The sequence below is a fragment of the Meles meles genome, chromosome 15, assembly GCF_922984935.1.
Source record: "Meles meles chromosome 15, mMelMel3.1 paternal haplotype, whole genome shotgun sequence".
Taxonomy (NCBI): domain Eukaryota; kingdom Metazoa; phylum Chordata; class Mammalia; order Carnivora; family Mustelidae; genus Meles; species Meles meles.
The window spans coordinates 51,631,117-51,653,203 of NC_060080.1; the positions used below are offsets into that span (position 1 = coordinate 51,631,117).

Genomic DNA, 22,087 nt, shown 5'->3' on the forward strand with positions numbered 1-22,087 from the left:
TCTCCCTACCACTTTATGGGAGTTGAAATCCAGGATCCCCATATGACTTCCACTGACACCCATAGTGGCGGGCCTTGTTAACTGCCTGATGAGGGTGGAAATCTAGGCTTCCCACTCAGCCTTTTCTGATGGTGTAGTTGTGGGGTTTCTATTTTTTGCCTGTGGTGTTGTCTGGAGTGGGATTATTACTATCTAAAAGTTTGCTGTCCTGGTAGGTTGCCCCTCTCTAGTCCTGTGGCTAGAGAGAAGGAGCTTTTCTTTGACCTTGTCTGCTTTAGCTTTACCTGGTTGTTAGTCTTCTACCTACTCTGGGATATAAGAAGCCAAAAAGAACAAAGCAAACAAACAAACAAACAAATACCCACCAGGGAACTCATCACCTAATGTTCCTCAATTTCTGAGGTCCCTAACCAGTCTTTCTACTTCTGTCCACCTCTCTGAATCTTCTTACGTCTGCTTTATGTATAATTTCCAGGATTTTTAGTTCTACTTAGTTGGAGGAGTAGGGAGAAGTTTGGTCTACTTCATGTTTCCTTAGTTAACTCTTTTTATTTTTATTATTGTTGACAAAATACTTTTATATGCATCATCTCACTTGATTCTCCTAAGAAACTTAATGTGGTGTAGCTGTTGTTATTATTTTATACATTTAATAGATTTAGAATTGGGATTGGAGGATTAAAAAGAAATTCAAGGGCATAGCCCGGATCAGAAATTAAGCATTTCTGAGTCTACATTATCCCCCACTCTATTATTTTTGCTTCTCAGTCACTTCAGCCTTTAGAGCATTTCTCCTTCATTTGAATGAGTATAGCATTTATTCTCTGATCTTTAATTTGGTGATCTTCATATGATTTTTAATTGAGCCTTATTTCTTTTTCTGTTTGCCTTGACTAATCTGTAGTGAGGTTTTAAATTATTTAAATGAATGATTAGCCTCCTGTACCTCATTTCATCTTTGGCTTCTAATACACTGTCTTGATCTTAATCAGTATCTAAAAACTTTGCATTTGGTGAGTTACTCGTGTCTCCTCTTTATGTCACTGCTGTAGACTGGCTATATCTGTCTCAGTGAGTGTGGTACATTTCAACTGTTATATGGGAAATACTGGCAGGAAAGATGGAAGGACTAAAATGATGTTTTTGATAAGGAGTTGGGCAGTCGAATGGAAACAAGAGTTCTGGGCAGGAGTAGCCCGCCTTCTTTTCTTTTCTCTCTATCCATGTCCTCATCTTTGTCTCTTCTTTCCTCTCTCTTTCTCCCTTTCTCTCTGGTTGCCATGTTTTTTATTCCTCCTTTTCAGTACCTTTCTCATTTTTCCATTATCATCTTCATGATTTGCTAGTGGTTCAAGCTGTTTTAAGAACTTTTTTTTTTTTTTTTTTTTTTTTAAGATATAGCACATATCCTTCCTCTCCCAAAGGACTTTATAGCCTGCTTTGATCCACTTATAATGATGTCCAAGTTTTGTCCTTGGCCATTTTTTCTGTTTCTACTCTTAAGTTTTCTGCGTAAGGAAATATGAAAACACTCGGGACTCCAACTGCTATCCATTTCTCGTTGACTCCCAAATACCTTCATCTGCTCTGAACTCTCCCTTGACTTCCACTTCACCCTGATGAAATTCAGGATGACACCTGACACTCAAAATATCCAAAATTAAATGCATGTTCCTTCATACTGTAAGCCTGAACAAAAATATCTCTTTTCTTTCTTTCTTGGTAGTTGTACTAACTAGGGTTACAAATTAGAGATCTAGGCATTCATCGCCCCTCCCCCTCTTTTGACATTCATTTCATTACTGTAGCCATCGTCACCATTTTTACTCCTGTAGCTACCAACCCATTTGCCAATATTCATCCTCACTGAGTTCTCATGGCACACCATTAAGGGACATACTCTAATTACCCCTATTTTACAAGTGAAGGATCTGAGACACTAAGAGGTTAAATTGCCCAAAATTGTACAGCTAAAAAGTGGAAGAGCTTGGCAGGTTTTGGCAGTCTGGCTCTAGAGCCTCTGCTCTTACCAAACTTTAGTAATTGTATCTTGATATTTTTTGAGTCTTCCTCAAGTCATCTCATAGCCTCATAGTCATCCCTACTACTAATGCCCCAGGTCAGACTCTCTTCACCTTGGGTGTCATCAGTTAACCAATCTTTCAGCTTTCCATTGCTTTTTCCTTTAAATCCATTCTCTACATCATCGCTGGGATGACAGCAGCCGAGGGTAACTCCTCTTCACAAAGAGCAGTAGTTCCCTCACTACCTGAAAGTAGTGTCCAGGCTTCTTATCCCCATATCCAAGGGATGTCCATTATCTGGTTCCTCTCTGCTCTTCTCCTGTCCCCTCTTGTGTTACCCCTTTCATTCTAGCAACTCTAACTTGGATGGCTTCTGAAGTCATTTATACCAGAAACTGGTTTGTGTGAGCATTAGTTTTCTAATTTCTTCATGGGCTCCTTCTCCGTCTTCTACTTTTGATGTTCCACTGTAGCCCAAGAATCTTCTCTTTCCATTTTCTTGCCACTCTGCCTTTGCTCATCTTTTCTCCTGTGCTTGTTTTGGTCTTCTTTTTTTGCTGAACAAACTGAAAGATTAAATTCTGGGTCACCTCATCTGAGAAGATTTCCCTGAATTTTTTTCTTTCCCTCTCCTCCCTTAATGGGCTCACGTGGTGCCCTGTCCATACCTCCATCATTGCACTTAGTCTGCAGTGCACTGATCTGTTGGTGGTCTTGCCTACCCAGTTGGGTTCTTTGAGGGTAGAAACCATGTTACATTGATATTTGTGTAAAGCATCAGTAAAGTGCCTGACACACAGTAACTATTTAATAGATGTTTGTAGGGTTGAGCTAATTGTTACGTTCATCTTTATATTTCTCATATTAACCAATGTATGTGTCATATACTTGTTGCTATCTAAATATGTGTTAAATGAGTTCATTTGTTGGTATGAAGCTGTGCAGTGTTTTTCATTGCATAATGAAATGATACTAACAGAAGGATGTGGCAAAGTTTATTCCTAAAATGGCCCATGTTTGAAATGTTTCATTTATTCATCTAAATATCTGGAATCAGTAATTAAAAGGTAAGTAAAATGCTTTTTATAAAGTATTTCACTAGAAGCATGGTATGTTGGATGTGGTATTTCACGTCTTGCTTCTGCTTTGCTGAGTGATACTGGACCAGTAAGACATATATAACTTTGAACTTGGGTTTTTTCACCTGGAAATGCTGGCAGTTAATGCTGATAGTCTCCATAGGCCAAAGTACATAAATGTGATTGGAAATTACTAGACCATCCTCAGCACATCCATAAATGTTTGCCTTTTGTCCTGATCCACTCTTGGTATATTCTCCCAAACTCTGTTTTTTCCTATGGTGACTGGCTCTTGTCACTGGGTTTGTTTAGGTCTCTTGGGAATCATTTAGCCTAGACATTTTGGGTGATTCTTTCTATTTTCTAAATAATGATTCTATTTTCTAAATAAGCTAATTCTTGCCTCTACCCTTCTATTGATTTTTGGTTTTCAGTTTTCGGTTGGGTGTGTGTGCATGTGTGTGTGTATGCACATGTGTGTGTTCTCCCTCTGGTGTTGGTGATGTCAAAACTTACTCGTATAGTCTTAACAGCACCCTTACTATGTCCTGCCAGATTGTGCTTTCTCATTCTTTAAATCCGATTAAAAAATGTGTCCTTTGTTGTTGTTCCCCCTGTATTTTTGAATACTTGGCATGTAAAACACTGAAAAAAAGAATTCTTTTACATTTGTTACACAGCTGTAATCTAGTAGCATTCTAAGTGCTTTGCATTGACTGTTTAATCCCTGTCCCATCTTTAGGATTTCTGTTGGATAAGATGAAAAAATGAGAGGATGAGCTTTGTGCTCACCAAATTTCTCAGTAAGAAGAAAAAAAATATGCTTAACTTTTCATTCTGTGCTTACTCTGGATTCCTTGAGAGTGACATTATCTAAAAATGAATTTTTTGCCATGTAAGTTTTAACTTTTTGTCGACTGTCATTTCCATTTTTATTTATGCTACAGTACATGTGAATCAGTATATAATGGTGATTATGGGTAGATTTTAAGCAACTTCTTCTAGCACTAGCATGTGAAGAAGGATGTCGTGGGTATACTCAGTTCTAGTTTTGCTCTAGATTTGTCTTACGACTTCAGTTGAAGTCATTCAAACTTCTTGAATATATTTTCCCAACCATCACCTGAGATGGTTACCACCTAGAAAAAATGAAATTATATGAGCTGCTAGCAGAATTAGCAATTCTGGGAATACTTGCTAAATACTTTGTAAGGAATTAGCTGACCTTCTAGATCTTTTAACGGTAGATTCTAGTTATAAATCTTGAGGCTCAGTCTTCTCCCACATTTGACTTTGTATTCTGTTTGTATTTTAATCCTCTTATTCTTTACCCTTAACCTGCTTTTCCTTTACCTTTTTCTTAGCCCCACTCTTCATCTTGTCATGATGACAAACATCAAAATGATTGCTTCTGTGATTTTATCCCCTTCCACAATTGTGAAAGAATAGAATACTGCAGGGGATAGAGAGAGGGAAGACATGGGGTAAACCTCTCTTTCACCTTTTATATTTTGAGAATACTTCAGCTGGCTTAAGTTGCCTATTTCTTTGTTGACCTTGGTCTTGCATGGAAATGATCAATCTATAGACAGCTAATTATCAATTCACACAATATGTTTTTTTTTTGTGTGTCGTACACTTTTGGTTTATCATAAATAGAAATAAAAGTTGAGAACGTTTTTTTCTACATCCAATTTCAGTTGTGGATATTTGAAATAGTTTGATACCCACATCTTTTGCTTTTGATAGTGCTCTTGGCCTGAGAACACCGTGACTATTGCAGTATTCTACTATTTTTTAAAGTTCCCCAAGGGGTACATTACTGGGGACTTTCCTTATGTAAAACATGAAAGTGTTATTGTTGTTGTTTTAAAAATTGCAACCATATTTTTTTTTATTAAAATCAGTTGCAATTCCAGTGAACACTAAGGCAGAAATTTTTCCAAACATTTGCCTGAGCTGTTGTTTCTATTTTTAATTTTATGGAAACTAACTTTTTTCTGATTGTAAAAGTAATACATGTTCATTCTAAAGGACTTAGAAAATGCTAAGAGGTACAGTGAAGAGATATACATCATCAGTGATATGTCATCTAGGAAGAGGTATTACCATCTGGATAGATTTTATTTTTTAAGTATATACCAGCCCATATATTCATTTATTAATAACATTGGCATCATTTATAAATGAATTATTGGATGTAGTTTAGTATTTATGTTTTTCGTTTGTTATGAAATACTTAATTCACTGAAATATATAATATATGCAAATTACAAAGCATAAAAATAAGATAAAAATCTTTGTACTGCTCTTCAGTTTAAGGTAGTTAGTATCAACAACTTTGAAGCCCTCTGAGTTGCTCTACTTCGTTATACCCCTACTTCCTCCTCCATCAGAGACAATCAATAATACTACATTTTGTATACATCATTTACTTTTTTTTTTTTTTTTTTTGGTAGATATGTGGGTAACCAAAGGTAACATATTATTTAGTTTTCCTTGTTTTTGATCCTGCTAAAAAAGGTAACATAACGGGGCACCTGGGTGGCTCAGTCATTAAGCATCTGCCTTCAGCTCAGGTCACAATCCTAGGGTCCTGGGACTGAGCCCCCCATCCGGCTCCCTGCTCAGCAGAGAGCCTGCTTCTCCCTCTCCCTTTGCCTGCTTGTACACTCTCTATGTCTGTCAAATAAATAAAATCTTAAAAATTTTTTTAAAAAGGTAACATATCTTGGGCTCGCATTTTACACCCAACACTTATGTTGCTACATTTCTTTGTAGCTTGTTTATTTTCCTTGCTCTAGAAAAACAGTAGGATGTATTGCACTGTTCAGTTGAAGGTGGACATTGAAAAATTGTAAGTTTGATGACCTGAAAGTAGTATATTATGATTTGGCATGTAAAATTATACATATATAATGGTTATATATATGCATGTTATATTGTACATACTAGTACTTTTTGTTTTACTTATGCTGAAGCTGTGTTATTAGGTGTTTGACTCTTACGAGATTATTTTTATCTTTAGTAATGCTTTTGCTTGATACTTTATGGTATATTAAAAAATTATACTAACTTTTTGTTGTTAGTACTATTTTCATGGTATAATATTAATTTTCACTTTTTTTGAAAATAAGTTTTTAGGTGTCTCTCTTGTAAATAGCATATGGCTAGACCCTTAAGCCAATCTAGTGTGATCCCTAATGGTGTTTATTAATAGGGGCATTCAGTCTGCACTTAATCTACTACTGATGGTGTTTGAATTTTTATCTATCATCTGAATTTGAGCTTTCTCTCTCTTGGCTCTTCTTTGTTTCTTTTTTACATTTTCTTGCCTGTTTTTGGATTGATTTTTAAAAATCTGCCATCCCCTATCTCTCAAACCCCCTTTCCTCTTTTGAAAGTCATATACACTTCCTGTTCTTTGTGGTTAGCCTGGAAATACCTTAACATGCTAAAGTCTGAAGTTAATCAAGACTTTTTTCTCCACTTTTTAATTCTACTAGACTGTATTGTTGTTTCATACAATCACTGTTAGTTTATATTTGCCCACATTTAACTCTTTATTCCTTCTTTCCCTCAATCTTGGACTTTCCATTTGAGATGACTTCCCTTCTGCCTGAAGTATGTCCTTTACATTTTCCATTGATAGAAGTTGTCTGTAGCAAACATTTTCAGTCTCTGCCTTCCCCCCTGCTCTTTTATTTCACCCTTATTCTTAAAGTAGGTAGGTCGTTCTGGACTTGCAGTTATTTTTCTTTACTACATTACATGTTATTTCACTGTCTTCTAGCTTCTCTTTTTGATGGTTTAAGTCAGCTGTCAGCCTGGCTGCCATTTTTAATTTAATTTATCCCCCCTTTTCCCTTTGTGGTTTTAAATATTCTCCATGTCTTTGGTTTTCAGCAGTTTCATTGTGATTATGTTTGTATGTAGATTTTCTTAAAAAAAAATTACACTATCTGGGATTTGTTGTACATCTTAAATATGTGGATTGGTGTCTTTAATCAATTGAGGAAAATTCCCAGCCATTCTGCCTTTAAATATCATCCTTGCCTCAGTCTCTGCATTTTCTATCTGAAACTTTAATTAAATGCGTATTAGATTAATTTTACTCTAAACTGCTTGTTATTTCCTGCTCTGTGTTTTCCTCATTTCTCTCTGGCTTCATTCTGTATAATTTCTTCTGACCTTTTTCCACTTAACTAATTCTTTTTTTCTGCTCTGTTCCATCTATCAATAATATTCACGAAATTTTGAATTTCAGGTTTTTTTCTTTTCTAGTTTCCATTGTTTCCCCAAATCTGAAATATCTCTCTCTCTCTCCATTTCTTTCTTACTAGTTTCCTGTTTCTGGGATTTTCAACAGTTTTATTTCTTCAAACAGAGTAAGAAGAGTTGCAGTATCTGTGCCTATTAATTCTAAGACCAGAAGTCTTTAGGAGTGCTTTCCTGCTAGTTCACATTCATGGATCTTGATTTTCTTTTGTGCCTGGTTTTCTTTGACTTTGACCTGGCTATTGCCTTTGAGAAAATTTGTGTGTGAGTTTGTGCCCATGCACATGTGTGTGTTCTTGGGGCCTAGGATGAAAGTTCCTTTCTCCCAAGATGAATTTTGTTTATTTCTGTCAGGTACCTTGGAGCACTGCCAATAAGGAACTTTCTTAAACCAGGCTCATGTGGTCCATCCAGGCTTGGGCTCCAAGACTTGTGAGGCCTTGTCTATGACCACAGTTTCTTCAGCATCTTTTTTTAAATTTTCGTTCCTCTCCCTCCCCTTCAAAAACAAATATTGTGTCCTGCTCTTTCCTGTGGCCACCTTCCTTGGACTCTGTTCTGGTTGGAGCCAGGAAGGATTTAGTTAGGATGTATCTTTACCTCTAGCATATAGTCCTTTGAAACTTCAGATTGGAGAAAATCTTTATAACATTCCTCATCTTGGATGAACTTGAACCTTACCTTTTTTTTTTTTTTTTTTTTAAGATTTTATTTATTTATTTGACAGAGAGATAGAGAGCACAAGTAGGCAGAGCAGCAGGCAGAGGGAGAGGGAGAAGCAGGCTCCCGCAGAGCAGGGAGCCTGATGCAGGGCTTGATTTCAGGACCCTGGGATCATGACCTGAGCTGAAGGCAGCTGCTCAACCAACTGAGCCACCCAGGCATCCCTTGAGCCTTAACTTCTAGTCTCCTCACTCTTTCAGGTTTCCAAAATGAACCCGAGTTTGAAGTTTCTGGAATTGTAACTGGCAAATGCCCTCAGTTCACAATTAGCTTTGGTGCTCTAGTGTTCTTACTTCTTTGGGTATAAGTTTTCTCCTGGAATTTGTTGTGGTGGTTTCATAAGTAGCTTATTTAGCACTTCAGTGCTTTTTCGACGATGTTTTTTAATTTTTAGTATTTTAGCTAACATTTTTGCTTGTTTTAAGCAGAAATGTTGGTTTGAGTAAGCTAGTTTTCTATTATTAGACATAGAATTGCTGTTATGATTTGTTGTTGTTAGTGCTAACTCAGTTTCTTTGGAACAATATTTATTTATGGGTTGTGTAAATTTGTAGTAGTTTGAGAAAATTTGTAGTAGTTTTTAGTCAGGTGCTTATGAGGTGGGGGACACTGATTACATGAATCTAATTTATTTATTTGTTTATTTATTTAAAGATTTATTTATTTATTTGACAGGCAGAGATCACAAGTAGGCAGAGAGGCAGGCAGAGAGAGGAAGGGAAGCAGATTCCCTGCTGAGCAGAGAGCCTGATGTGGGGCTCCATCCCAGGACCCCTCGGATCATGACCTGAGCCAAAGGTGGAGGCTTTAGGCCACTCAGCTACCCAGGTGCCCCCATGAATCTAATTTAAGTTAAATTTCAACTTGGTATTTTTTGAGCCACAGACCCATATGCAAGGTGTTCAGTGGCCACAAATGCTTAGGAAAGCTCACCTTCTGATTCCCTGCCCCCTGCCCTGCTCCCCTCTCCATGAAGAGTATCTGTGGAAGCAGGCTTTTATCTATGCCATGTGATTTTTGTGGATATGTATTTCTCTAGTTCAGTTTTTATTAAGTGTCTAGCCCTTTGTTGTTACTGCCTTTTTACTGCATCTCCACTTAAATTCCTTGTCCTGTATGAGCCAGAGGCTTTTTTTCTTATCCCCCTTGTGTATTCATTAAAAATGAAGTTGTAGGCCAGGGGTTGGCAAACTTTTTCTGTAAAGGGCGAGATAAAAAATATTTTAGACTTTACCGGTCATACAGTCTCTGTTGTAACTACTTAGTTCTGCTGTTGTGATATGAAAGCAGTTGTAGACAATTCTTAAATGAATGAGCATGACTGAAAAACTTTACTGGCACTGCCGTTTGAATTTCATGTAATTTCCACTTGTTAAAATTTTTCTTTTTTCTTTTCAACCATTTAAAAATTAAAAAAATGTTCTTAGCTTAGGACTGTAAGCGGGTTTTGGCTTCTTGACTGTAGTTTTTCCGATCCATGTTTTAGGTTATTAAGATATCTTTCCTCCTTGCTGGTGTCATTCTTGGCCTTTTTAGAATTTTTCTCACTTACATGCAAGCTTAAGAAGGCTTAATACTGGGTTGCCTGGGTGGCTCAGTGGGTTAAAGCCTCTGCCTTCGGCTCAGGTCATGGTCCTAGGGTCCTGGGATCGAGCCCCGCATCGGGCTCTCTGCTCGGCAGGGAGCCTGCTTCCCTTCTTCTCTCTCTGCCTGCTTGTGATCTCTATCTGTCAAATAAATAAATAAAATCTTAAAAAAAAAAGAAGGCTTAATACTAATTTTAATATAAAATCAAAAGAATATTTTTTGTTTTATTTAGCAATTTTTGGTGTTTTGCAATGTTAGGATTCAAGATATTATATATATTCATATATATATGAGTCATATATATGAATCTAGAGAGATATATATATTCATATCTCCAGATTCATATTTATTTTATCATTTCATATTAAGTAATATATCACAAAACATGAAAAAAATGACAAAACACTTCCTATTTCAGATTTTACTATCCTTTCTAATCCATATTTTATATTCCATGTTTTTACATAACTATAAGAGATTATGCACACTGTTTTGTTCTGTGTTCTCATTTAACATTCTTTGGACTTTTATGATACCCATAATCTTTGTATTTATTATTTAGTAAATATAGTAATTTGTTTCATTCTTGTAATTCTAGGTTAGCTTATTTTTTCTTCGGCACTTTAAGCATGTCATTCCATTGTCTTCTGCTTCCATTTTTCTGATAAGAGAGATCCATTGTATTCTAATTGTTCTTTACCTGAACGTAATACATGTCATTTTTCTAGCTGCTCTTAATATATTTTTTTATTGCTGAATTGTGCAGTGTACAGGTGAGGGTTTTGGGGATGCATGTGTATCAGTTTTTAGCCTTCTTGGAGTATACTGAGCTTCTTGGTCTCTGGTTTAAAATCTTTCATTAATCTTGGGGAAATTCTTATTCAGTATCTCTTTGAATACTTTCCTCCCCATATTGTGCCTCTTTTCCTTCTGAGAATTCAGTTATACATCTGTCATATTGTTAGATATTGACTCATTGATCTCTGGTCCTTTTTTTTTTTTTCTTTCATAGTTTATTTGATTTCATTAATGCTTTCCTCTGGTTTATTCAGTCTGCTTCTAAGAACATCCAATAAATCCCTCATTTCAGATATTGTAGTTTTCAGTACTGGAATGTCTATTTGATTATTTTTTGAGTTTTTGTTTCTCTGCTGATAGGGTTTACACATTCTCTCACCTTTCTTCCAGTTTTATAAATTCTTTACATATTTATAGTAGATATTTAAAATTTTTTGTCTGCTAATTTGGACAAGTAGGTCGTCTGTGGGTCTACTTCTATTGCTGTTAACTTCTCCTGATTACAAGTTACATTTTTTTACTTCTTTCCATGTCTCAATTTTTGATTCCTTTGCTCTTCCAGCAGGGCTTTGAGATCAGAGCACTTAAGGCTGCAGATTTCCCTATACTTTCCAATACCATTTCTGCCTTCCCACATGTTGCTTACTTGGTTATAGACCTGTGAGTGGAGGTAGACAATGAAGTGGTAATTGGAAAGTAGGAGTAACTAATTGTGTGTATGGACATCTCTAGATTTCAATCCTCCATATCAGCCCAAGTGTCTGTATTAAAAATTTGACTGAATTTTATTTGTTCCAACAGTTAAAAAAAAAAAAATCTATGGTAGGATTATTCCTTTACTCTCCTGTGACCCAGACTTGACAGCTGTCCCCCATGAGAATAGTGGATGTCATTATCTGCTAACCTTAAGAAGGGTTTATTTCCTCTCTCTCTGTATCAAACAAGAAATAAAATTAAGATTTTATTTATTTACTTGAGAGGGAGAGTTTGAGAGGGGGGGGGGAGAGAAAGAGAGAGAGAGAGAGAGAGCAAGTGTGAGTACACAAGCAGGAGGAAGGAAAAACAGATTCTTCCCCACTGAGCAGGAAGCCTCATGTAGGACTCAATCCCAAGACCTTGGGATCATGATCCGAGCCAAAGGCAGATGCTTAACTGACCGAGCCACCCAGATGCCCCTGTTCATTTAGACTTTTGTTCCGTCCATATCTATTGTGTGTTTTTAAAGAAGAGAGATATATTTACTTTTTGGTATGTATTTTCATTGGTACGGTGAAAGCAATGACCTATTATGGTTTTCTACAGTATAATTAGAATTGAATCTCCTTTTTCTTCTTTGCATTTAGTTTTAAAAAGTTTCTTTCAGCTTCGACATTCATTGCTGAAACATTAGCATGAAGGGAAAGTAGATTGAAATCTCATGGCTACTCTATGTGTGTGTATGTGTATGTGTGCATGCAATAAAAGAAATTATAAAGAATCTTTGGTTCAGTAATGCTTGTGTGCCTATGTGACTATCTTGGGCAGCAGGAGGGAAAAGGTTGGATATAGGAAGATTAGGTTACTGATGACCATTAAATCTAAGGCATACAAAGTCTTTCAGTTAATAAATTACTCAGTGATTTCCAAGATCAGTGATTTTTGACTCCTTACAAGAAACTTTGGAATTTAATTATCTTTAGTATCTGGAAATCTTGCTAAGCTTTATTGTTTGTTCCTTATTCTCTGCTTTTTATACCTGCATCCCTTTAATATCTTCTTTGTGATAGTACTGAGTACCTTATTTAGTTCTTAAGAGTTTTTAAAGTTCCTTAAAGCTTCAGGTCTTTATGTATTAATATTAATGTTCCATTCTGAGATCCATAAAGCTAAGAGTTCAGGGATAGAATTGTTAGAATCTTGTATATTGTATTCTGTTTTCGTTTATTTAGCACTGTGCTTTATGGTCTATATAGCACTGTTTAGTTCATATAAACTTATTTTTGAAGATGACCTTTCATATTGGCTGAATTTATATGGCACTCTCATTCCTTCAAACAAGATATTCCACATGTTTTGACTCATGTCTGATAATTTCCCTAGTGTCTTTTGTTTACTTTGAATTGGGATCTTTTTCTTGCAATTTTGCCACACTTTTATAATGACTCTTCAAAATTTTAGTCCTAGGCTTCTGGCCACCCACTACTTGCTGAAGTTCTATCTGGTGTCTTTGAAACTTCTACCAGTGTTAGGTGTGACCTGTTAGCTAGTAGGTTAGCAGTCTTAGGGTATTGTACCCATATTTTCTTAGGTTATCACATTGAATACTATAAAATATTCAAGTTCTCCTGTGTTAGCTCTTTGTGTATTAAATACATATATCCCTCCTTTCTTTACAATGGGCATTTTCAACCTTTTATTGATAAATAAAAGTGTAAGCTATTTAAAGTATACAATGTGATGATTTGATGTATGTATACTTTGTGAAAGGATTTCCCCCATTGAGTTAATGACCATATCCATCACCTCACATGTTTACGCTTTTATTGTTGAGAATATTTAAGTTCTATTTTAAAGCAAATTTTAGATATACAATACAGTGTTATCAAATGTAATCACCATGTTATACATTAGACCCTCAAACTTTATTCTTCTTATAAATGAAAGTTTGTACCTTTTTTTTTTTTTTAAGATTTTATGTATTTATTTGAGATAGAGAGCATGCACATTCATAAGAGCTGGCGGGAGGGCAGAGGAAGAGGGAGAAGTAGGCTCCCCACTGAGCAGGGAGCCGGACTTGGGGCTCAATCCCAGGACCTTGGGACCATGACCTGAACTGAAGGCAGACCCATAACTGACTAAGCCACCCAGGCGCCCCAATTTTGTTCCTTTTTAAGAACCTCTCCCAATTTCCCCCATCCCCTGCCTCTAGCCTCTGACAACTACTTTTCAACTCTCCGTTTCTGTGAGTTTGACTTTCTTTGTTTTTAGATTATGTATATACACACATAAGTGATACTAACACATGGACATTCGATTGATTCTGTGTTTCCCAGAATCTTTGAAAAGATATTTACATACATTTTTTCTAAACTTAGAAGAATTTATCATGTTTTTAATTCATCATGTTTTTTAATCAGTTTTAAATTGCCCACTTATCGTGTAAAGCTCTTTAAAATGTAGGACCGATTTTCCCTATTTATAGATCAAGGAGTGTCTGATTATCTGGACTATAGAATGGAACATACATTTTTCCAAACATTTACCTAAAGACTTGGATTGAGCATTATGTGGTATTTGTAAAAATACTATTTCTTGAGAGAGAAAGAGAATTTCTGAAACTTAGATGATTTTAAAAAATTAAGTAGGTATAGTTTTTATCTTTAGTAAGCTATGAGATACAAGATTGTCCTAAGTATTTGGGGAAAGAACTTGAGATTTAGAGTTAGGTTTAGTGCAAAATTTAACCCTCTTTGGGAAATAGATTTTTTTTTTTTGGTGTTACAGTGTGTGCTCACTCTTTTTCCTTATTGCTGTTCTAAGAATGTCAATATTTTAAATGCCATGAGAAATGATTTCACTTAAATAGATTTCTTGTTTGTTGTGTTATATGCTTTAGCCATGAGGGTGGTTTTGTTAAGTTTGACATTAGAATTAGATTAGAGTGAATCTTGATAACATTAGGTTAGAAAGAATGTGAGTGGAGTGTTTTTATATTTCTGTACGATTAAGTAATCCTCATTATTATCTCTTTTCTTATAGAAAGGGGATTGATAGAAGTTTTCACTAATATGGAACAGATTTTTAATGTTAACTCCATAAGCCTGTCCAGTAGTGTGTGTGTGTTTATTTATTTATGGCATATATATATATATATATATATAGTGGTAGATATATAAATCATTTTATCTTTATAAGATTGAATTTAGGTAAGCTTGGTAAATGATGTAATTGGACTTGTGTAATATTTCGTTTAAAGAGTTGAAAGCATGTGGAATATTTGTTTGAAATTTATTTAGGTTGAAAATGAGAGCAGTTATTATTGGCCTATCTAGAAAATAAAGTCTTATTAATGCCTAATAAATGAACCTGTTGCAGAAATCTTTATTTAGTTCCCTTTCTGATTCATTCCACTGATGGCCTGTAGAGGGCATTACATGTCTGGTAAATACAGCTTTGTATTTTTCATTTTCATCTCAAGTCCTGTATAAGGGGAATAGGTCCCGAGTTATTATTTACATATTCTATGATATGTCATAAATAGCAGGATTATTATCTTTACTGATATTGGGTTGAGGTAAAAGATAGTTACACAACTATAAAACTAATTCAATTACAGTGCATTTTTTGTTACAATAATATTTTCTTTAACTGTGGTTTCATCTTTTCTGAGGACTAAACGAAGGAACTAGGCGTAAAGGGATTTTGAGGACATATAAATAAAGCTTCCTAAGAGTTGTTTGGCTGGAACAGATTAGTTTATGAATTAGGCTTTAATGTACGTGTGCTAGTCTGATCTTTCGTGAAATGCCACGGAAGTGGTCCTTTGCCATTGAACAACAACAACTAAAAGAATAAAGATTTCTTAATTGCAGGCATTTCATGGACTTAAAATGCAAAGAAAGCATTTTCTTTACAAGTTAATGTGATATGGTGAGAACTGTAGTAAAAACTTACGAAATGCTCTTCCTCTGGTCTGAGAGGAGAGTTATAAAATCAAGGCAAGAATGGGGAAAGCTGGGACTGGGAGTTGTGAAGCTCTCCCCCAGGTTTCCCCTCACCCAGTCAACAGATCAGCATGCCTTCTCCTGCTAGGGTTTTAGTATTCCTCTTCTGTGCGTTGGACAATCCTTTTTTTTTTTTTTAAAGATTTCATTTATTTATTTGAGAGAGAACAAGAGCAAGAGAGAGTGAGTGCGGGGGGTGGGGTAAAGGGAAAGCTTCTCACTGAGCACAGAGCCCAAGGCCCAACGTGGGGCTTCATCCCAGGACCTGGGGCTCGATCATGACCTGAGGTGAAGTCAGATGCTTAAGGGACTGAGCCACCCAGGCGCCCCTGGAGAGTCTTAACTGTATCCTTGTAGCATTTTGTGTTCAGATTTTCAGATTTATGAACTTCTCAAGTGTGTAAGAGTTGCTGGTATTTTTGTACACATACCATGGAATAATCAAATACACAGGGCTACCACTATTTCCTTATGTTGTTTAGTTGTCAGTGGTTTGGAAACTGAGTAAATGCATGAGTGATTCTGAAGAAATAATTTGTAGAAAGTCTGAAAACTACAGAAAACTTTATTGTTGAGAAAGACTTTTTTTTTGGGGGGGCAGGAATGTTTTAATAATGTCTCTTACTATTTGGTATAATATAGGCCAGAATTGGAACTAAATAATTTAAATATAATAGGTAGTATGATATGATCAGTAAGAGAAATGTCATTATTAGGCACATAAGAATATACTTGAAATGATGAATGGTACCACCACTATCGTTAATTTTGCCTACACATCTTGGTTCTACCACTCTCTGGGGTTTATGACCAACCGTGGTCCCTTACAGTCCCCCTCTAAACTTTAGGTTCCCCTTCTCTAGAGTGGGAATAACAAAAGTTACATTGTAGAGTTGTTTGTGATTCAAATAAAATTATTCAGATTATGTGCCTAGGATAGTACTGGGTGCATAAAGAACACACAAACATTTTTATTGTTATTATAGGATTCCTTTGTATAATTATTTTTTTAAACTCAAAAAATTAGAAAGCTTTCCTCATTTCAAGGGTAAAGTGAAAATTTAAAAGTATTTTTGAAGGCCCTGAAACCAGATTTAGTTCACAGATTTTTTTTTTTTTTCCTATTTGGTTTAAGACTGTGAATAACACCAAGTCTCAGGGGGAAATCTCTCATGCATCTTTGAGATTTACTTCAATAATACTGACTTTGGGTTTTGTGTTATTCTCCTTCCTAAGGTGGTTAGAGCCACTAAATCATTTGGGGACTCAAGAAGATTGCTGTGACAGAAACTTCCATCAGCATCAAGTGACCAGGGACTAATAAATCTAAGATGATTTTTTTTTTCTGGCACAGTACACAATTGTTCAGAAACTACTTTGATGGAACATATAAATGAAAAAACATTCTAAAAAATCAAGATCTAGTCTTGATATTAAGGGGTAAGGTCCCCTCCCCCCAAACTCCAGGACCATAAGGGAAAAAATGTGATGGGTGGGGGAAGTCCTTAAAAAGTTGTTCACTTGGGTCAGGGAAATACCAGTATCACTGTGGTCTTTCAGGAACAAAAAACATCTTTTGCAGAGGGCTGGTGTTTGAGCCAAGATATGAAGTGACCTTCATGGCTGGCTGGCTCAACCTCAGGTTTTCCTGGGGAGAGTTGGTCAGCATTGCTAGAGTGCTTGACAGTGGGCAGCAGAACACTTACCAGTGGGAAGCAAGGAAATGATGGTTGAAGTGAGGAATGACTGTTATTTCTCACCAGCAGATAGGTACACATTACTTGCTGAAATGATTCAGCACTTTAAAGTTGAGAGCTGTGAGACTTTGTGAGTTACACATGGGGAACATAGGACCCAGGAGGGTCAGCTCCCTTGGAATACTTCTGGGATGGCTCTATTCCCTTCTGCTTTGAATCTCAGGCTGAGGTGTGCTTATAGGTTTTTTCTTCTTTTTCCTCCCCACTGCTAACCCTACCCCCAAGGTTCCTTGACTATTTATAATAGAATGTTCTAGAAAACAGCAGGTAAAATTTTTCAGGTGCTGGGTGGGGGGATAGGGTAAGGATAGGAGGGGAAGGAAGGTGTTTCATCTATCCCATCAGTGCTTAAGGTACTACCATTTAAAAAAAAAAAAAAGGCATTATTCTGTTTTACCCTCTCTCCCTGGAAAAAAACAGGCCTCTTGTCTGGATCTTTTCGTTTTAATGATTTCCATGAAAAGGCTTTTTACCCAGGCTCTGACATGACTGTCAGAACACACATTTAAATGCGAGACTGCTTAAAAGGCTATTGATATTCCCTGGTGGAAAAGAAAGTGCTTTAAAAAAATCCATCTGTCCTTACACAAGTTAACCCTGACTATTTTCCTTCTTCCTCCTTCTCTTCCTCCTCTTTTTTTTTGGTCAAAGACTCAGGTTAAAGCCAGATCTTTGGTCTCACAAAAATTGTGTGTCACCATCTCCCACAAGCTGTCATTTTCATACATTGATGGCTCTGATTAATTTAATCCAGATCCAAGGATATTGAGTGAGGAGGAAGAATGCTTAATTTTGATCTAAGGCTGCTGTTCAGTCTTAGACTGCTTCTTTTGAATCTGGGGTTCATTTCTGTTTGTATGTCTTGGATATGTTAGCAGAAGTCAATGGTCTGTGTAGGAATTGTGTATGGTATTCATAATCAAAGACACATTTGGCATGAAGTTACTAAGTGTTAGTGGGAATTAAAGTTCATATCATATTGCTGTACTATATAAGCAGTCTGTTAGGGCAAATGGGTTCTGATGTAACAAGGTATTTGATAAGATTTTAATTAATAGTTAGGCATGTGAGCTGTCAACATGGTTGGTCCGTTCTCATGTTGGTGAATGTTCTATTAACCGTTAACCACAATGTTCATTGTTGTTCTGTTTCTCACATAAAGTGTCCTGGTTTTGCTGAACCAGCAAGAGACTTAGGCAGTAAAATCCAGAACTAGAAAAAAATTGTGATACTGAGAATGCGTTTCCGGGAAAAGTAATATAATTATCCAGATTTTCTCCACTATAATCATGCTACCTGAACTTACCTAGACATTCATGGCTACTTATAAATAATTATAATTATCTCATAAGTTCTGGGTTTTTTTTAAAGGGTGATTGTTTTGAACTTTTCTCATGTCACTCAATTCCACAACTTTACTTCTGTTCTATATTTGAGCGAATGACCTTTTACCTAGAAAAGGAAGATCATTAGGTAGAGATCTAGGCCATTAGGATAATTCTCTCAAATTCCTTTTTTTTTCTATTTCAAATTTCCCCTGGGCCATTCACCCTCCCTTTTCTATTTCAGGGAAAGAATTATTTGGCTTCCTTAATACAAGGCTTTTTTGATCCTGATTCTTCCTAATTTTTCTAAAATGCTGCTTTAAGTGATTTCCTCTCTTACTTATGTTTTCAGTGCCTTGTTTGGCTCTTTTTCTTCCGCTCACAAACTTGGTCTTGTACTTTATAATACTATTTAAAGAATGAAAAAGAAAGTAACTATTCTTTTAGCCATACTGCCCTCTTGAATGGAATGTTAGCTTTATAGTTCTTTTTAATGCTTTTGTGGGCATATAGTTGAAGTTTTTTAGTTCAATTCGGTATTTACTGAGACTTAGTATGTGCTTATTACAAAGATCAGCCAGCTCCAGCCTCTCTGTCCTAAGAGTTTAGGTATATTTCAGTCTAGTAAAGAGATTAGGCCTAGTTATGATATTAGGTGATAGATGCTTTAATAGAGCTGTGTACTCAGTGCTGTGGGAACTTACCCTGGCATTCACAGTATGCCTTCAACCTGTCTTTGGATTCTTACCTTTTATTGAACCTCTGGTGATTCTCCTAATGAAGGATAAAAATTAATGCTCTTACATCCCTTTTTTTTTCATCTCTTCTATTCTTATCTTTTGTTGTGTGGGGGTGAGGGGTGAGATCTGGTTATGATTATAATTAAAATAATGCTGCAGTAAACATAGGAGTATATATATCTTTTTGATATCCTGTTTTCATTTCCTTTGGATAAATCCTGCTCTTTTTTTCTATAAAATGAAGTTTTTTTATATGTGATAATTTTTATTCAATATAAAGCTTCTAAGTATAGAGGTTTCCTGTTGTCTTATCAATGTGTGATAAGTTATTTTGAACTAATTTTAAAATAATCAATGTTCTGATCCCTTCATAGTTAACTTCTGTAGCCATGAGTAATTTATTTTGAATCAAGATTAGTTGCATTTCTAACTTCAAGTAGAGTTTTCAAGATGGTTCTTAAAATGCAATTTTTACTTAGGGAGGTTTTTTAAAATATATGAATCTGTCTCCCTAATACTTATTATTTTAAAATGTCTTCTTAGCCTTTTTTCCCCCCTAAATTAACAGACCGTATTCTTTTTTTCCTAGGCAGAGAACTTTATTAATCTTGTTTCAAACTTTATTCCCAGGCTTCTTCAGCTTAATTAGCTGCAAAGAATGAATTGTGTATAAGCAAAAACTGAAAAGAGCTGCAGTGTCCAAGGGGCTTGGGCTTAAAAATATTAGAGATCTAGATTTTATCAGATCCATGAACAAAATTTTAAAAAGCAGTCATAATATAAAATAGCAGCTCCTAGTAACTTCTTCAAGTTTTATCTTCTTCAGAAGTTGACTCAGTTCAGTTTGCTTCATTCTTGGAAGCTTCATCAAAATTCCCCACAAGATCTGGAACTTCATCATCATCCTCCTCTCCGGTAGCAAGTGGTGCTTTTCCATCCACAGATTGTTTGGGCAGAGCTTCAGCCAGTCTTCCTAAACTAGTCAGACTGTCTGCACCACGTTGGTTTAAGATACTGGGTAGCATTTCTGTCAGCTGCTTTGTCTCAGCATGGCCTGGAATGGTGAAAGTGTTCGCTGCCAGCGATGCCTGAACTTTGGGGTTGTTAAAGTGGATCACTGTTCCTTGGTTTGTGAACATATTCACTTCTTCAATACCAGAGATATTGTTTACCCCTAACCTCTTTAAGGTGAACTGAAGTTTTTTATCATCTGCTGTAGCTGTTCTATGAACCACCTTCTTTTGGTGAGCAGTTCCTTTCCCACCAATGCACACTTGTGCTTGCAGTTTGGCGAGTTTCTCCTGGTTCATGATAGTTTCTTTCATCTTGTTGGAGCAGAAATGGGACTGCGCGGGGGACTAGGGTTGGCGCTCAGGGGGTCTCGAGCGGACCAGCTGAGATTAGGTGCACACATGCGGGCATGCAAGATGGCACCTAGAGCAACAGACTGTATTTTTTAGGAAAGTTTTAGGTCAAAGAAAGCACACATTACAGGGAAGACTGGGTGTTATACACAAACAATGAATCATGCAACGCTACATCAAAAACTAGTGATGTACTGCATGGTGACATGATTAAAAAAAAAAAAAAGAAAAATAGAGCAGAGAGGTCCTATATGCTTTTTTCTTTCTAGCAGTTTTCCTTATTATTATCTTGCATATTGGGGTATAGTTGTTACAGTTGATAAACCAATATTGATATTATTTTTAAAAATTGAGATATAATTGACATATAACATTGTATAAGTTTAAGCTGTATATTTAAGCTGTATTGATTTGATATATTTTTATACAGCAGTATGATTACCACTATGTGATAGCTAACACCTCTATCATGTCACATAATTATTTCTTTTTTGTGGTTAAAACATTTAGTCTTGGCAGCTGTGATGTTTATAATACAGTATTTTTGTGGCTAATTACTCTAGAGCTTATTTAGTGACTAGTTGCAGATTTGAGCTCTTAACATCTCCCAGGTTATTCCACTCCCTAGCCCCTAGTAACCACCATTCTACCCTCTGTTGTTATGAATTTGGCTTTTATAGATTCCACTTATAACTGGAATTGTATTGTATTTGTCTTTCTCTGCCTAACTTAACTTGTTTAGCACAATGTCTTCGGTCCATCCATGCTGTCGAAAATGGCAAGATTTCTCAGATATTTTCTCCTGTGTTTATTGCAGCATCATTTACAATAACCAAGGTAGAAAACAAGCTAAGTGTCTGTCAATGAATGAATGGATAAAGATGAAGTGGGAGGGGTGTGTGTGTGTGTGTGTGTCTGTATTGGTAGCTTTATAACTATATATAATGAAATATTTAGCTATGAGAAAAAAGGAAATGCTGCTGCTTATGACGACATATTATTATTTTTATATTGTGACAACATAATATATTGTTAACCCAAGTTCATAATTTACACTAGGATTTATTCTTTATGTTGAAATACATAATGTCATATATTCATCATTGAAATGTCATACAGAATAGTTTCACCATGTTAAAAATCCTCTGTTCTTCACAACTCTTTATTTACTCCTTCCCCCACCCTCAAACCTCTGACAACCAGTGATCTTTTCATTGCTCAGTAGCCTTTTTCCAAAAGCTCAGTAGCTTTTTCCAAAATGTCATATGATTAGATTTGTATAGTGTATAGCCTTCCAGAATGGGTTTTTTTTTCACTTAGTGGTATGCATTTAAGTTTCCTCTGTGTCTTTTTATGGCATGGTAGCCCATTTCTCTTGATTTTTAGAAGAATATTCCATTATATGGATGTACCATAGTTTGTTTTCCATTCTCCTATTGAGGGACATCTTGGTAGCTTCCAACTTTTGGCAATTATGAATGTAGCTGCTATAAACATTTGTATGCACATAAATTCTGAATGTTTTTGGGTAAATACCTAAGAGTGCAGTTGATGGCTCAGGCGATAAGACTATATTTAGCTTTTTAAAGAAACCACTGAAGTGCCCTCCAAAGTGGCTGTATCATTTTGCATTGCCTCCAGCAGTAAATGAGAGTTCCTGTTGCTCCACATTCTCACCAGCACTTGGTACTGTCAATTTTTTTTTTTAA

At 36.0% G+C, this 22,087-nt stretch overlaps 2 protein-coding genes across 4 annotated transcripts in view; one reads left to right on the plus strand and one right to left on the minus strand.

The window, feature by feature from the left end:
• Positions 1-22,087, plus strand: part of EXOC6B (exocyst complex component 6B) — a 624,123-nt gene that overhangs the window by 202,079 nt on the left and 399,957 nt on the right. The gene's annotated exons all lie outside the window — the stretch shown is intronic.
• LOC123925792 (transcription factor BTF3-like) lies at positions 19,592-20,344 on the minus strand. The gene has a single exon (XM_045979320.1). It carries the CDS (start codon positions 20,337-20,339, stop codon positions 19,854-19,856), a length of 486 nt encoding a protein of 161 aa, XP_045835276.1. The 5' UTR covers positions 20,340-20,344; the 3' UTR covers positions 19,592-19,853.